The sequence below is a fragment of the Corythoichthys intestinalis genome, chromosome 4, assembly GCF_030265065.1.
Source record: "Corythoichthys intestinalis isolate RoL2023-P3 chromosome 4, ASM3026506v1, whole genome shotgun sequence".
Classification (NCBI taxonomy): Eukaryota; Metazoa; Chordata; class Actinopteri; order Syngnathiformes; family Syngnathidae; genus Corythoichthys; species Corythoichthys intestinalis.
This window is the reverse complement of record NC_080398.1, coordinates 34,593,558-34,611,700: the sequence shown is the minus strand read 5'-3', so window position 1 is coordinate 34,611,700 and position 18,143 is coordinate 34,593,558. Positions and strand designations below refer to the sequence as shown.

The window sequence follows — 18,143 nt, the reverse complement described above, 5'->3', positions numbered from 1 at the left end:
ATGCTTCGCAAGAGAGGAAGAGCGCCTCGTTGAAATAAAAAGTTTAATAAATAAATCAAAAAATATATTTTTTTGAAATGGATGAATAAACGTTGAAATAAATATTGAAATATAAAATAAACGACTAAATAAAATGTATGATTGAATAATAAATGTACATTTTAATTACTATATAAATAATGAAATATATAAATAATCATTGAAATACATTTTAAAATCAATTCCCCACTTTAAATCCCGCTTCAAATTAGAGCATCACCCTCCCAGTCCCCCCAAAACTCCGCCCCTAAGTCCATGATATTAAAAAGGAAGAAACGACATACAGTAAACAGACTGAGGCGGGTATCACAAACCCCACAACCTAGTGACTTTCTGTTCACACTTTATTTCCGAAATGAGGACTCAAACTACGATTCTCTTGCTGCTTGTCACCTGGACGTGCATCGACGGCTACCGTCCTGTCGTCATTGTTCATGGCATCTTTGACGGACCAAAGCAGTTCAAAACCCTGGTTCTCTTTATTAACAAGGTCAGTTTTTTTAGTCTTCTTTTTCTTATCTTAGTCTAACATTCCATTTTAAGTCAACACTGTGCACTTCTTTCAACCTCAAAAGGCAAATGAAATTTTTGAAATAATTGTTTTGGAATTGTCTAAATATATTCAACTCAAGAGAAAGAATCATTGGCTTTTTTTTTTAAATGTACATTTCAAAAATACCTAAATTAATAGAAACAATTAGTTTTTATACATGAGCATTTCATGTTAATGACCCTGATAAGGTTTTCAATGTTTTGTCTAATCCTAAATTGATTCAATCAATTGCTCTTCTGTTTCAAAATTGATTTATAGATTTACATGCTGAAGAAGGTTTGTACGGTCTTCAAAGATTATTAACAAATTCTTAATTTTAGGGTCTTTCTAAAACAAAAATTTTAAATGGTGATTTTCAGATTGCTTGTTTCACACACTGAAGTTCATCAAAATTAGGGCTGCAGCTATCGATTATTTTAGTAGTTGATTGATCTATCAACTAGTTAGTTCGAATAATCGAGCAATCGGATTACATTTAATGCGTTGCAGAATAAACTTAAGGAGATATAAAGCAAAAGCTTCCTAAGATTGCACTTTCAATAAATCATTAGATGCGAATACAGAATAAAATTACCGAGTGTTTCTTCAAACTATGCAGAATTGCACTTTCGTTTAGAAAATACCTGAGCTTAGCCTCAAACTGTATAAAAAAATATATAAATGAGGAATCAGGATCTAAGTAAAACGAAAGAACAATTGGCTAACTTGTATAGCAAAGGTCCTCTAGCTTAAATGCTATAAAATGCCAATGTTGTTTTACAATTTTACACTTATTCCTACAAAAAAAAAAAACGTGGGATACTAAATATACCCATAAACTAAATTACGACGGCATAAAAAAATATATTAGCTCAAACAAAAACTTAGGAATTATGACGTCATCCCGATAAATCCAATAACATTTATAATAGGACCGATAATATGTACTGTTCTGGCTTTACAGTTTCTACAATGGGAAATCAGTTGATCATTTGCGGGTCATTGCTCCCACCTGCTGGTCAGAATAATTCACTGCATCTATTTTTTTGTTACTGTAGTTTGGTTCAATCACTTACACATTTTACACATTGCGGTGTCTAGCGGTAGCATTGACAGTCGAGAATGCTTTCTGTTACGTTTCCACCTCGGAAATATATGTAGGTATTTTATGTTTACTATAACATATGGATGTGCAATATATGTTTACTTCTGTGGTGAAGGGTCATATGTACAGAACTTCATAAGTTGTGTGATAGAAGCCAGCCAATGCTTTAGTAGCTCAAGCTAGTGTGCTATGCTATACATAGGGGTGCACATAATTTTTTTGCCCAGGTTCTCAGAGGAGGACCTGGAGATGTGACTTGGTCCTCATTGAGCTTGAGAGCCGACCCGCCTGATGCGATAAATTTATGACAAGCTTTACTTAGAGCCAGTTAACTTTAATTAATTCGATTAACAATTAATGCTTGATTAACACCAACTGGCACAACAAAATTGCCATTACTTTGAAGTGAAATGGAAAGAAATAAAAAGCACCAATTCAAAATAAAGGGCATTATGCGGCTCCCACATTAACTCCAAGCCTTTTTAAAAGTGGGATGTCCTCCTCATAAGACCTCATTGAACATGCATGTTTAGCTTTGTAAAATGCGAGCAAAAACACATTTGTCAGTGCATGTCGCTGTTCATTACCTTTATTCCGCCCTATTCCGCCACTTGTCCATAGGGTGAGTGGGGTCCTGTTTGACATCGATAGTTTGCTTAATTGCCACATGCTCTCTGTTTTTTTTTTCGTGCTTTTCAAAGTTTGGATGGCTGAAATTCTTTGACCCTACATAAAATACGCTGCTCTTATCGGCGACATTGGGATTCTCACGGCACATTTTGTACCACATTTCCGTGCGAGCATCATTTGCTTCTAGCCATGGTACCTCCTGTAGCCACTTTTCAGCAAAAGTCCTTTTTTTCGGTAGCTCCGGTGACATCTCTGTCGTCTGTCTGTCTTTTGACGGGGTTGGGGGAACACGGAAGTAATTACTCAGTGTGGCCTGCCTCTTCGACATTTTGAGAAGTTATTTGCACGTGTCCACCGCAAATACAGTGGTCAGCCATCGGTACGCAAAAGCGTATGGAAAGCGTTGAGGGCCAGCGCGTTTGTCTACGTCCAGTACGCATGCGCGCATGCGGACCACTTATGTGCATCCCTGGCTATACATATAATAGTTGTGTATATAAGTTTATCGTGCAGTTTGTTGTATATTGAGTATTGAATATGTGTATTTTTTTGTTGTACTTTCACAATATTAAGACGAGTGTCTTCCCATAAAAGCAAGGAAAGACCAAGCCTTGTGGTTTATGGAAGTGCATTCATTCTTAGCTGGCTGTCGGGCAGTGCAGAAGTGAACCGCGCTGTTTTGTTCATGTCATTATGAAAAATCTGATGAGATCAAAGGCAAATCTATGTTGAATCCACCACTAGTTTTTATTTTTTTATTTTTTTAAACCTCCAGGTGTTCAGAAACTAGAATAATATTTAAACCTCCAGGTGTTCAGAAACTAATAATTTATATCTAATAATTTTTTTAAATTATATATTTATTATCGGTTATCGATAACGGTATCGGCTTTGAGGAGCAGGAAGTTATCGATATCGGTATCAGTTTCAAAAAATGGATATCGTGCACCCCTACTTATGTTTGTCTCAACAAGGAGCAGCTGGATTCAACCATGTTAAATGAATTATGTCATAGTCACTGTTGCCAGTAAAAGGCAGTGCATCCACCCAAATCAATAAAACTAAATGCAAACACTTTCAAAACAAACTATGACAATGCAACTGTAATTAAACAAATACGTACTCGAATCTGCAAAATTTGATTTGAAGCTTCTTTTAATTGAATTACTCGAGTTAATCGATTAATCGTTGCAGCACTAATCAAAATACATCAAAACTGTAGAGATTTAAAGGCCTCGCTACCAGGGGAGGAACTCGGGGTGCCTCTGAGGGGTCCGGTTTGCGGGCGTAAAGTGGGCGTGGTTGGGTGAGGAGAGGGTTAAACAGTAAGGTAAGATGAATAATTGTTCACTAGCACCACAACCCCGTCGGACATGCCACTACTTGTTACTAGAGATGTCCTAGAGATTACCCGATTGATCGCCCCCGATCACGTCATTTTCAAAGTATCGGAATCGGCAAAAAATATCGGACATGCCTTTTTAAATTTTTTTTTTTTTTGATTAAATCGTTTTCTAATTGTATTTAACGTTACAGACATAATATGTTACACTCATCCAGAGTCTTTAGTTTAGGCTTAAGGTAGGGTTATCAAATTTACCCCGTTAACGGCGGTAATTAATTTTTTAAAAAATTTATCACGTCAAAGTATTTAACGCAATTAACGCATGCGCTGCACGACCCACTCACGCATTGTTGCATTCAATCTGTAATGGCGCCGTTTTACCTATATATAGAGCTAAAAGGCAGCGTGAAATGAGTAGAGTGAATTTTGGCAGCCTTTGGAGGCTTTTTTTAATTGGCTAAAGCCTTATAATCCCTCTCCCTATGATTAGAAATATCGTGGGAAGCAATGTGGGGAAGAGAGGTAGTAATTGATCTTTTTCTTAACACCGTACGTTATTTCCCAACGCAGAGAAGATATATCAATTGGTAGCACTACGCACAGTCATGGTTGCATTTCCCATCATGCATTTGGGCAGAAAAGTTACATGGCTACAGTATCATTTATTGAAAGCTCAACAAATACACTAGATGGCAATTAGTCACAATATACAAAGTCACATTTATCCTTTAAGAATTACAAGTCTTTCTATCCGTGGATCCCTCTCACAGAAAGAATGTTAATATTGTAAATGCCATCTTGAGGATTTATTGTCATAATAAACAAATACAGTACTTATGTACTGTATGTTGAATGTATATATTCGTCCGAGTTTTATTCATTTTTTTCTTAATGCATTGCCAAAATGTATATGATCGGGAAAAATTATCGGGAATGATTGGAATTGAATCAGGAGCAAAAAAAAAAAAAAAACAGTCAGATCGGGAAATATCGGGATCGGCAGATACTAAACTAAAACGATGGGGATCGGATCGGGAGCAAAAAAACATGATCGGAACAACCCTAGTTGTTACTATATGAGAGTTTCTGTAAGTCTTTCAGTGGCATTGACAATGATAGACATTCACTCAGTGATCAGCAAGCGACAGCTCCATACCCACATGTGGCTCTATTCATGTTTCTGCGTTGAATTTAAATTAGTTTATTATTAGGAAAGAATACAAAGTAAAGAATGTCTTGTTGCAGACACATCCTGGCACAGAGGTGACAGTGGTGGACATGTACAAGAACATGTGCAGTCTCAAGCCACTGTGGAAGCAAGTGCAAGCTTTCCAGCGTGCCATCGAGCCTATCATCAGGAAAGCTCATGACGGCGTTCACCTACTCTGCTTTTCGCAAGGTATACATACACACCATGAAATATTTGTATTGGAGATTAAGTCAGATGATGTGATGATATAATGATGAATGATGTAAATGTCAACAGGGCGAATGACTTCATATTTTTATAGTGTATTTCTTTTAAATTATTTGGAATGCAATGAAAATATGTTTTGCTGTGTCTTTTTCAGGCGGTCTAATATGTCGAGCCCTCCTTTCCACCATGCCCGACCACAACATCCACACCTTTATTGCGCTGTCGTCACCCCTGGCCGGGCAGTTTGGAGGTCAGACGGTGAAATGCAGCTTTTAGCATGCCGCCCACTTTTCATAAGGAGCTTATATTGTTCCACACAGACACGTACTACCTGCGACAGGTATTTCCCGACTGCGTGAAGGACACCGTCTTCCTAGTTTGCTACAACAGAGTGGGACAGAGGGTGTCCATTTGCCAGTACTGGAACGGTGAGTGTTAAATACTGAACAGGTGATTATCTATGGAAGGAGTAGCAAAATTAAACCAAATAATACTAAGTACGATAATGATAATGATAATAATAATATTGCTATTATACGAGAGAATGTTAATAAGTATTTGCTAATAGTTAAGTATTTTAAATATGATGTTATTTCAGTATTTATGTACTGTATTTCAAATTGTATTTACATATACATCATTAAAAGTTTTTATTCATTGTTTTTGCTTATTTCAGTTTTTATTTACATATTATTTTTATTGACATATTCAAACACTTAAGTATTTTTATTTCATTTTTTTTATTTCAGTGTGTCTTTTTTTAATTTCAACTTTGAAAGTTTCCATTTTTATTTTTTCATTTCAATTTTCATGTATTTCACTATTTATTTTGTATATATTCGTTTCATTTTTTCGATGTTTTGTTTATTGATTAAGTGTAATTTAGTTAATTAATTTAAATATTCAAGTAAGTAATAGTTGTTTTTCAACATGTATTTATTTCAAGTTGTATGTATTTATCTTAGTATTTAATAATTTCATATTGGCATCTATTTTCCTTTGCTTGGCCATAGACTTCATTAAATATTGACGGGACATGGGGCGCGGGGCCGATTAATAGGCGGCCTATCTCCGTCAAAGCTGACCGTGTAGAATCACAGACAAAGAGCTTTTTACTGTGAAAATTCTTGTGAATAAATGCTTAAATCCCTGAATTCTATATAGAAATGGACGTAAAACAGTCTCGATTCTTGGTTAAAAGAAAAAAACCCGACAGTTATCATTTATTTTACGTAAATATGTCGAATGTGCTGCTAGATTTTAAGCCACTGTGGCGCCGCCTAATCGCCACGAAGAGCTTTTTACTTTGAAAATTCTTGTGAAGAAATGCTTAAATCCCTGAATTCTTTATAAAACAGTCTCGGTTCTTTGCTAAAAGAGCAAAGAACCGGGCAATTAGCATTTATTTTACGTAAATATGCAGGGGTGAAAGTGGGCCAGAACGGTCAGGAACGCAGTTCCGGTATAAGATTCAGGGCCGAAACACAGTTCCGGAATAAGTTTCAGGGCCGGAATGCTGTTCCAGTACACGGTGCTTTGATTCCGAAAATATGACGGTAACTGTCAAAACGCTATGTAAAAAAATATATAAATACAAGTTTATGCTAAGCTGCCACACATGGATTTCATCTCCAAGAAGAAAACAACTACCAACATCAGATTTACATACAAAATGTTGACAATAAGCATAATAAAGTGCTTGTGTAGCGTAGTCCGTTTCCACCGATATTTATTATTTATTCTATTCCTCGGACGTCACAGAGGTTTCCCCAGCTGCTGCAGTTTTCTGAGTCTGATGATGATGAGTCACATCAATGTGCGAATGCACGCAGCAAAGCAAAACGCCTGGACTCATTTATCCGTTCAGTTGGTTGACATACTGACATGTGATCAGTAGAGATATTTAGCGCTGATTGGTTCAAATGTGCATGTTTTCTGGAACAGCAAAAAAAAAAAAAAAAAAAAAGGTTTGTTGAATTGATACTACAAAAAAGGGCAATGCAACAGAAAATAGAAATCTTTAAGAGCAAGGAAAGAGCAAGGAAAGAGTTAAAGAGGCTTATTTATCATATTTGGTTTTATTTGCTCTGATGGGGAGGTTCAAAGCATCTTAGCTGTCAATGTGCAATTTGGACTTATATTCATTTATGTTAGGCTACTCATTCATTTACTTATGATGCAAAAAAGTCAATGTTTGCGCGATCTTCAAAATATATTCCATTTCACTCTGCATAATATAAGTCATTTTTCTGAATGTATGTTACTAAACCCTATCTTTATCATTACATTAACTTCAATTTTAATATACATCCTATGTTTTTAAGTAGTTAAAATTGAGATTTGGCATTTAGTATGTGAGGAAATGAGGGAAAATAAAAATTAGGAGATGGAAGTTGGGGTTATTGCTGTTTTTGTGAACTTTTATTTTGCAAATCATTAAAAAAACAACAATTTTGAATGAAAATCAGTTTTGAATGTGGTATTGAAATAACTGTGCCAAAACATTTTTATTTGCATTTCAGTAGTTTTTGGAGGTTTGAATTAATTACTTTGACTCTTCGAACAAATCACTTCTGAGACAATCCCTCCTGTTTGTATGCGGTACAGCTTTCGAACTTTTTCAACCTATATCCGGCGTTGGATCGCTGCATGTGTTTGAGAATAACTGCGACCGACTTCAACCGACTGAAGCGGAGTGTGGGACGACCCCCTACTTGAAGGCGTGGCGCAGCGTCTGGGATTGTGTCCCGTCAATATTGTTATGAAATTTGTGGCTTTGCATACAGTAACATTATTTGATCTGTTATTCCTACATCAAACTCAATGGGCATATTTGGGCACGGTTTGCTTAAAAAGCATATTGACTGTCGTGTGTAAATTCCTGATTGGTAAAAATTTAAAACATTGATTAAATAAATGGAAATATCTGTTTGTTTTGGGATTTTAATTTTGAATAATAATTGTGGTTATGTTGCACAGACCCTCACCACCGGTCCAGTTACTTGAAGAACAACAGGTTTCTCCCACTGCTCAATGGTGACATACCTCACAACAACATGACATGTAAGCGCCATTTCCACATAATACACATTTGTGCTGTCATACATACTGATATAATGTAAATATACCTTTTGCTAAGCCTGGAAACAGAACTTTCTGCGCATCAAGAAGCTAGTGTTGATTGGCGGACCGGACGATGGCGTCATCACTCCGTGGCAGTCCAGGTTTGACACCTGCCTCTTCCATTTGAATTATTTTGAAATATTTTCCTATGAAGTGCACCTGACTATAAACTGCACCTCCCAGATTTCACAAAATTTAAGGACAAATTGGCTAGTGCAGTCAACGCTAGCAACTGAGTTACGTCGAGTCTAACTGTTTGCATTATTCTTCTAACACACTCGATATAATAAAAAAGACATTTAACCATAGTTTAATATTATAATGTAAGAATTATAATATACGTTTATTACACAGACGCACTCCTCACAAAGCAGGAGGCCAGTGCTTAGTCATCAGTACATTCAATAACAATTGAATGTACAATACATTAAAATTTAATTAATCGCAATTCAAGCCATCTCTAAAATATGTCATATTTTTCTGTAAATTATTGTTGGAATGGAAAGATAAGACAAGACGGATGTATACATTCAACAAACTATACATAAGTACTGTATTTGTTTAATATAACAATAAATCCTCAAGATGGCATTAACATTATAAACATTCTTTCAGTGAAAAGGATCCACAGATAGAAAGACATGTAATTCTTAAAAGATAAATGTGAGTACAAGTTATAGTAATTTTGATAGTTTGTATATTGTGACTAAATATTGCCATCTAGTGTATTTGTTGAGCTAAACGAAATTTTTGAATGAGTTTGACCAAACTGAGTATTATTTTGCAAAGCTATTTTGATTGGGAATGCCAGATCTCTTTGCATTGAGCGCTTTTCTTTTTGTGACCATTATTTTTTTGAGAGATAGGAATATTATTTTTGTTGTGCTTTCACTAAATGATACTGTAGCGACTTAACTGTTCTCAAATGCCCAAATGCATGATGGAAAGTTGCACAACCATGACTGTCAGTGGTGGCTGCAAATGGTATATCTTCTCTGTGTTGAGTTCATTACAGGATTTATGAAAAAGCTCATCTCCTGTCATTCTTCCTCATGTCGCTCACCAGAATAGTTATAATTATTGTGGAAGAGATGCCAAAGCTTATACCAATAAATAGCCCGGCTCCAATGTCTGTGTCCACTCCACTCGCTTGTCTCTGCCTCTTAGCTCTCAATATACATAAAACGGTGCCATTGTAGTGTGTTTGCGGCAATGCGCGAGTGGGTCGTTCAGCGCATGCGTTAATTGCGTTAAATATTTTAAAGTGATTAATTAAAAAAATTTTAATTGCTGCCCGTTAACGCGATAATTTTGACAGTCCTATCTTAAACACACCCTTCTTCTGCCCACAGCCCACCCCGCGAGAGCCTTCAAAAGGCTGAATTTTTAACTAATCGTAGTAATTTTTTTTGGGAACCTTTTGTTGACGTGTGATAGGGTGACCCTGCCTCCCCGCCTGAGTCTGTTTCTGTTTCGCCTTGCTGTTTGATCGCTGTCGAAAAATTGTCGATAAATTGTCAACTTGTTTTCAGTGAGCCTTCTTTAAACCTTTTAAAATGGAGTCAGTACAAAGGGTTAAGACTAAGGTGAATGCGCGGAGTTTGGCCTTTTGGCCGGGATGTTTGGTCCCGCCGGCCCGGGTCGTTGGAGCTGTGCCAGCAGGGGTCCGATGGTTCGGCTTGCGTGATTCCGGCAGTCTGGCTAAAAGGTCAGATTCCTTCATTATTTAATAGGGACAGTGCACATTGATGAACATCTTAAAAGATGTGAATATGCCATATTGTAGCATAAATTGCTAATTTACATCCGCAGTCCCTAGGCAGGTAACACAAAAAGACAAAAAAGAACAAAAGATGAATAAAAGATTAGCATTCCAACAAGTGAGCATGATGCTAGTTCTGCTGTAGAAATCCATAAACAAGCTGCTTCATTATGAAAGCTACAGGGCTCAAAAGCAGAGCAAAAAAGCAGTTGCTTATAGCCCGAAAAATGTGGTCTTTTAGGGAGGCCAGAGCATCAACCATTAGAAAACACCTTTATTTGGAAAATGTTTTTGGCACTTACAGTATGTACTTTAAGGGAAAGTGTGCAAGAACAGAAGAAGACCCTTGAATGACAAAAAAAATCCATTCCCACGATGCACTGCATGAAGCTTCCTTCTTTTAGAAGCATAGAAATACACAGTGCCTATTTTACCACCTGCCTTCCTTGATATCTCAATTCGAAACCAGTGAGTGACATTAAAGAGGATGTTAGACAACAAGTACCATTTCCTAAAATAAAGCAGTACCGTACTTAGGCCCAGCTTTCGGTGGTTGAGATACTTATACCTGTTTCCTCCTTTTTTATTCTTCAGCCACTTTGGATTCTACGACACCGAAGAGCTCGTAGTGGAAATGCAGAACCAAGAGGTACCATACTTGAACTTCACTGTTCCTTGCTGTGGTTCACTGCTATGACTGACCTTAACAAATATAACAATCATATGGAGGTAGATTTGTGTCTTTATTATTCAATCAAAAAAAAAAGTTGCTTTAATCAAATAAAAAGTTGCTTCAATCAAAATATATATTTTCAATCGAAGAAAAAGTCATTTTAATCAAAAAAAATGTGTTTGAATGCAAAAATAAATTTGAAACTCAAAAAATATATATTTGAAAACTATTTTTCTTTGATTGAAATTTTATTTATTTATTTAAGTCAAGTTTTTATTTATTGAAACAACATTTTTGATTGAAGTCATGTCATTTTGGGTTTTGACCACATTTTGGCTAGGACATTTGTGTCTTTATTATTCAATCAAAAAATAAGTTGCTTCAAACAAAAAATATATATATTTTCAAAAGAAAAATCACTTTAATCAAAAATTTAAAAAATTGAATCTGAAAAATGAAAAAAAATCTTTCAATGTGAAAAAATATTTGAGACTCAGAAATTCGCATTTGAACACTTTATTTTTCATTCAAACTGTTTTCTTTGATTGAAGCAATCCTTTTTGTGTTTGAGCCATATTAGGGGTAGGACATTTGTGTCTAAATCATTCAATCGCAATAAAAGTTGCTTTAATCAAAAAACTATTTTTAATCAAAGAAAAAAATCATTTGCAAAAATATATCTTTTTTGAAAATACATTTTTTATTTGAAGTATATATATTTTTTATTGAAGTGTCACTTTTTTTGAAAAGCAAAAAGTTTTAAACTCTTTTTTTTTTTTAAAGTGGAAAAAGTTTTGAACACACTTTTTTTTTAAGAGGAAAAAGTTTTGAAGGCACTTTTTTTCGATTGAATCATTTTGACACAAAGATTCAACTTCAACGCTAGTTCCGGTGTGTTTGAGTGGCAGGTGAGTACGCCAATGGCATAAAAGTATGAAGCAAGCATAATGGCCACCAGGGCTCCATCCAGCCATCGGAGTCTGCTGGAGTTCAAGTCGAATATAGGGCACCGGTACGGGGGTGTGACATCGGCATTTCACCGGAGTACCCGCGACGGTACGTTGCCCTGTCGCGGCACACTGGTCGGACCTCGATATCACCCCCCAGGCACGGAGGCCGGCTGTCGAGTGGACGGCCCGCGAATGACACGACACTAATTCAAAGCTGAAGTGATGGGGCTCCCGGCGTGGACGCCGGCGACTCGCCGGTAGTCCACTCGCTTACTGGGCAGGCTAGTGTCAGGCCACTCGCCGACCACTCCCGTACCGGCGCGTCGCGGTTGGAACCAATTGCCAACCGTCACGTCCGGGCAGCGGGTGAAGTTCGCCGTGTTGAATCACATTAAGCAGCAGGGCACCGTACTCCGGTGAAATGCCGATGTCACACCCCCGTACCGGTGCCCTATATTCGGCTTGGACTCCAGCAGACTCCGATGGCTGGATGGAACCCTGGTGGCCATTATGCTTGCTTCATACTTTTATACCATTGGCGTAGTCACCTGCCACTCAAACACACCGGAACTAGCCTTGAAGTTGAATCTTTGTGTCAAAATGATTCAATCGAAAAAAAGTGCGTTCAAAACTTTTTCCACTTCAGAAAAAAAAGTGCGTTCAAAACTTTTTCCACTTAAAAAAAAAAAGAGTTTAAAACTTTTTCCTTTTCAAAAAAAAGTGACACTTCAATAAAAAATATATATATATTTCAAATAAAAAAATATATTTTCAAAAAATATATATTTTTGCAAATGATTTTTTTCTTTGATCAAAGCAACTTTTATTGTGATTGAATGATTTAGACACAAATGTCCTACCCCTAATATGGTTCAAACACAAAAAGGATTGCTTCAATCAAAGAAAACAGTTTAAAATAAAGTGTTCAAATGCGAATTTCTGAGTCTCAAACATTTTTTCAAAAAAAATTTCAATCAAAGAAAAATAGTTTTCAAATATATTTTTTTGAGTTTCAAATTTATTTTTGCATTCAAACACATTTTTTGTAATTGAAGTGACTTTTTCTTCGATTGAAAATATATATTTTGATTGAAGCAACTTTTTATTTGATTGAAGCAACTTTTTTTTTGATTGAATAATAAAGACACAAATCTACCTCCATACAATCAGTGTCTGCTAGCTACAGTGTGCATATTTCATCGTGCCTATCTCATACCTGTCAAGTTGTACGGTTTTGGCATAATTTGTACAAGTGAGCACTGATTTTTAAATGTGTACGCCGTACGTTCAAAATCTGTACGTTTTTCGCACATTACGTTTTTTTTTTTCTCCACTCGTATTTTGTCACCATTTCGGCGGCAAGACAATGTTCGTTACTATGCGTTACTACGTTGGTTGAATGACACGCGAAAAATCAGAGACACGGAGAGAGAAGAGCAGGAGTGGGATGGAGGAAAGAGTTGTGACGCCGTTGCAAACTCGATGCTAGGCTACGTGGCTCCAATATTTCCTGACTGTAGCCGACAGCCTACAATCTATGCACATTTGATGCTAAACTAGGTATCACATGCATATAGAACTAGAAGCAAAATGACAGACTCGGCGGCGTTAGTAAACAGCCGCCATCTTAAAGCAGTACTTCTCAGGAAGGCTCTGTTGTAGTGAACCTTCCAAGATAACCTAAGTAACCTTTTATCTTAAACACTCCTAAATCAGCAAAATCTTGACTTGAATCTATCTTATGATGAAACAGTTTTAAAACTTTCACATGTCGAAAGTAGACAGAAAGGAACTAAGCAAAAACGGGAAAAATTTAACAAATTTAACGTTTGCAGTTGGCTCTTGGACATGAATAATTGTGATGATAACAATATTTAGGTAAAATACACATTTAGGAGAAACCATTAAAGGAGTATTATGTGCTTTTAGCGACACTTTTACGCACGCGCCCTGTAAAGTTACTAAGAATAGCCACGAGGGGTCTCTGTTGGACTGGACTGGAGAGCAAGGTTGCCTTTTTTTTAACTTCATCTGCAAAAATGCCACGTTTCTCACTGGGAAACCTTTGTATTGCAGTCAGAATAGCTCTGCCGATAGTCTCGGGTAAATTTGACTCGCCTGACATAATTTCTTACAGCCCACCTTCGTCGACTGTGAGAAACGCGGGATTTTTGCAGATGAAGATAGAAAAATCAAACTTGCTCTCCAGTCCAGTCCAACAGAGACCCCTCGTGGCTATTCTTAGTAACTTCACAGGGCTCGTGCGTAAAAGTGACACTAAGAGCACAAAATATTCCTTAAATTAGGGTGACCATATTTTGATTTCTAAAAAAGAGAACACTCAGCCCAGCCTCAGCCCGGCCTCAACATACATGAATTTTACTCGGAGTTCACTCAAAGATGCCTATATCACTTTAATATATTTAAAGTGTGCCCCCTCACTCTGGATGGAAAAATGCAGTTTGAAAAAAAAAAAAAAAAAAAAAAGACTTAAAAAAAAAAAAATATATATATATATATATATATATATATATATATATATATATATATATATATATATATATATATATATATATATATATATATATATATATATATATATATATATATATATATATAATGCAGACCCATAGAAATGTAGTCCAGTCAATACACATACACACAGTAGGCTATGTGCCAACTAAACATTTTTATAAATTACTATCACGACAATTGTCCTTGACAAATTGTTATTCCCATTCAATTGATGTTCTCATTCAATGTTCTAGATTGCACACAAACAAAAACCGAAATAAACTGACAAACTATTCAATCAGCATGTTTCCAAACGTAGCAGTTCAAAACTACGTTTCCCATAATGCCTAGCGCGGTTTAGCTTACTGATAGCTAGCTGAGGCAAAAATCAAACTTTGCTATAAAAGTTTACAATCATCGGCAGCGCGCCGATGCGACACCAAACGGGATTTTACAATCAAAGCTCCGTCAGAAGTCAACAGTTGCCATTATATACGTATTTATCATAAAAATAAAATAAAATAAAAAAACTTCAGGCATTGTGGCCAAATCGTCAACCCAGTAGATGGCGGTAATGCCTCATGATAGGGGTAAACTGCCAACAAAAACAAGAAGAACTACTACTTCCCTCCATTCTCGTAGGAGCCATGTCAACTGCTGCCACCCAGCGGTCTCTTCAAATTGGTCCCATGAAAAATCATAAAAACCAGACATTTTTATGAATTTATAAGACCCGCCCGGACCACGAGGACACTACGTGAAAGTAGGACTTGTCCGGGCAAAAGAGGATGTTTGGTCACCCTACCTTAAATTGTTTCTCCTAAATGTGTATTTTACCTAGATATTGTTATTATCACAATAAATCATGTCCAAGAGCCGACTGCCACCGTTGAGTAAGTTTCATTCATTTTCAAGCAACGTAAACAAACAGTCTGAGCTGCTAAAGCTTTTACTTTGTTACTTCCGGTCTCCAGTCATGTGAATTTGCATATTACGCTAAATATTTAGTTTCAACCATGTCCAGATTTAAGATTTAAATATAGTATTTAGATATAGCATAGACATTTAGGATTTAATATAAATTCAGATTTAGGATATATATTTCGGATATAAATTTCATATATGTATTTAGGATATAAATGTAATATATATATATATATATATATATATATTAGGGTTGTCAAAATTATCGCGTTAACGGGCGGTAATTAATTTTTTTAATTAATCACGTTAAAATATTTGACGCAATTAACGCACATGTCCCGCTCAGACAGATTTAAATGTCAATAGAGTGAAATGCCCACTTGTTAATTATGTTTTATGGAGTTTTGCTGCCCTCTGCTGGCGCTTGGGTGTGACTGATTTTATAGGCTTCAGCACCCATGAGCATTGTGTAAGTAATTATTGACATCAACAATGGTGGGCTACTAGTTTATTTTTTGATTGAAAATTTTACAAATTTTATTAAAACGAAAACATTAAGAGGGGTTTTAATATAACATTTCTATAACTTGTACTACAATTATCTTTTAAGAACCACAAGTCTTTTTATCCATGGATCGCTTTAACAGAATGTTAATAATGTTAATGCCATCTTGTTGATTTATTGTTATAATAAACAAATACAGTCCTTATGTACCGTATGTTGAATGTATATATCCATCTTGTGTCTTATCTTTCCATTCCAACAATTTATTTTACAGAATATATATATAATTTACAGAAAAATATGGCATGTTTTATGATGGTTTGAACTGCGATTAATTACGATTAATTAATTTTTAAGCTGTAATTAACTCGATTAAAAATTTTAATCGTTTGACAGCCCTAATATATATAGAATATAAATTTAAGATTTACATCTAAGATTTAAATAAATATTTAGTTCTAGATTTTAAAATTTTTCAAAATTCAAGTCGAATACTTATTATTTAAAAATAAATATTTAAGTTGCTAAATAATGTTGTAAATGTTCAAAAAAAAAAAAGTGACTGCAAACATTTCACACCACATTTTTAACACTGCCTGGCACTAAATGTGGGAAAATGTTGTCGTAATTTTCGGCATGTGCTGCTTTACAAACGGCGCCCCATATTATTTTAGTATTATTATTATTTAATTTTCATTTTTTGTACAGTTTTACAGGAATGACACCTTTGGACTTAAGACGCTGAGCTCTCGAGGTGACATTGCACTGTGCCTCCGTCCCGGTGTCAAGCACACACATTGGCATTCCAACTTCACTGTGTTCACTGAGTGCATTGAAAAATGGCTAACATGAACTGAGCTCGGAAAAGCCTTTTGCCCATTTATGCAATAGCTTTGATATCCAGCTTTAAATCCCTGTACTTTAAAGCGCTTTTCATTTATACTGAAAATTTATCAAAACTATTTCTTTGTACATCTATTCATTCATCTGTTTTAGCTTTTTTTCCCATAATGTCTTGAACTTGTAATGTGATGTGATATTGTCCTACTGTATGTGCTTTTTAGCAGGAACAATAAACTGTTTTGACATGAAATGACCATAAAAATATTGTAAAGTTTAAGTGTTTAATTAAAATGGCGATAATATAATCTCGTTCTCATCTATTCTGCACTTCTTAACCCTTGAGAGTCGAAGGACGCGCCGGCGCGTCCTCAGCGCACGTCGTCTTTGAAGCGCCCTCACGTTTTAATTACGTCACCCACATGCCGTTGGTTGGTCTCGTTTTAAAGTGCGGAAGTTGCGGTTTACTCTCGTTATTATTTGAAGTCAATCGACCAACTAGAACGTGAGATATTGTCATTTAAGTTTTATAGTTTTATTGTCCTCTCAAAAAAACATTAAAACGCTGCATGGATCATTTGTTTATGTCTATATTTCCATCATTTCTAGTCCTTTTTCAAAACGGAAGCTCCATGAAAAAAACACAAATCAAACGAACCCTTTCGAAGTCACAGTGGAAGCACAAAATGTGTTTTTTTTTTTTTTTTATAAATATAACTGCGGTGCGAGGTTCAACCGAACGAGAGGGAGGAGGAGTGTTCTGAAGCAGCGAGGTGGCGAGCGACGGCCAGTTGGATACTGCTGGATCGAGCAGCGACTTTGTGTGACTTTGACAATGAACGGAAAACTAAATTTAGCGCAAGCAATTGTGCTTCTGATCAACTTGAGGAAGAGGATGGTCCAAATTCGTCATCATCGTCTTCTTCGGAAGAGTCCTCGAGTGAAGATAGTGACGGATTTGAACACGTGGGTGACGCCATCGACGAGCAGAGGTAAACCAACTCACTCTTTTTTTTCATGCTGAAAATGTTTCTTTTGAAAGTTTCTTTTTATATTGCAAGACAAAGTTAATTTTGATGCAATATAAGTGTGTGTTTGTGTATATAATAATAAAATGTGCATATCAGATCAAAGTCGTACGTGCACTGTGGGTATCCCAGGCAGGAATTTATAATTTGTGGTGTTCTTCTTTCTATATGAAGATTAGGGATGTAGCACATATTCAGCTATGGTATTCTTTCTATTGTCATACATATAGATTTCCATTATTATTTATTGCTGTATATATTTTTATTTTATACTTTATTATTTTCATAAATACTGACTTATTTTCATGTACATTTATAGTGACAATGAAAGCAAAGTGAAATGAAAATGGAAGGGTGGAAAGAGGACCGACACTCCATGGAAGTGTGAGCTGTGTGATGTAGCCGTGTCTAATTCCAGGACGAAACTGCTTTTCGGAGTGGCATGACTGAAAAAATTTTAACTTGTTTATTGCAAATATTTTTGAAAATGCTTTTTTCCCCCCAATGTTATATATATATATTTTTTCCCACATCAATCTTCTCAATTTGTGTATATAAATGTGTGTTCAAGAAGCTTGATTGTGTGTACATAGTTTTCATCAGGCGATTGGCCGCAATACCTAAACTCATAAAGAGATGGCCTCTAAACACTTTTTGTGTTAGATGGTATATATTTTTTCACTGTTCTTCACTGTTAGGTCTGCTGTATATAACCTGTTTTGACTGGAGCATGTATAAAGGCAAAAAACGCCTATG

The 18,143-nt window shown here is 35.9% G+C and overlaps 1 protein-coding gene across 1 annotated transcript; it reads left to right on the top strand.

Moving 5' to 3' along the window:
• The first annotated feature begins 351 nt into the window (after window positions 1-351).
• Window positions 352-16,539, top strand: LOC130914973 (lysosomal thioesterase PPT2-A-like). The gene is made up of 8 exons (XM_057834590.1): window positions 352-529; window positions 4,897-5,050; window positions 5,223-5,318; window positions 5,389-5,496; window positions 8,048-8,131; window positions 8,208-8,292; window positions 10,548-10,602; window positions 16,228-16,539. Exons 1-8 carry the CDS (start codon window positions 395-397, stop codon window positions 16,369-16,371), a joined length of 861 nt encoding a protein of 286 aa, XP_057690573.1. The 5' UTR covers window positions 352-394; the 3' UTR covers window positions 16,372-16,539.
• Window positions 16,540-18,143: the final 1,604 nt, after the last annotated feature.

Bases quoted from the DNA above. Each gene is read 5' to 3' on its own strand.
- LOC130914973 (XM_057834590.1), top strand. From the start codon at position 395: ATGAGGACTCAAACTACGATTCTCTTGCTGCTTGTCACCTGGACGTGC. The intron at 5,051-5,222 runs GTATACATACAC...TGTCTTTTTCAG, and splicing joins CCTACTCTGCTTTTCGCAAG to GCGGTCTAATATGTCGAGCC. The intron at 8,132-8,207 runs GTAAGCGCCATT...CCTTTTGCTAAG, and splicing joins ACCTCACAACAACATGACAT to CCTGGAAACAGAACTTTCTG.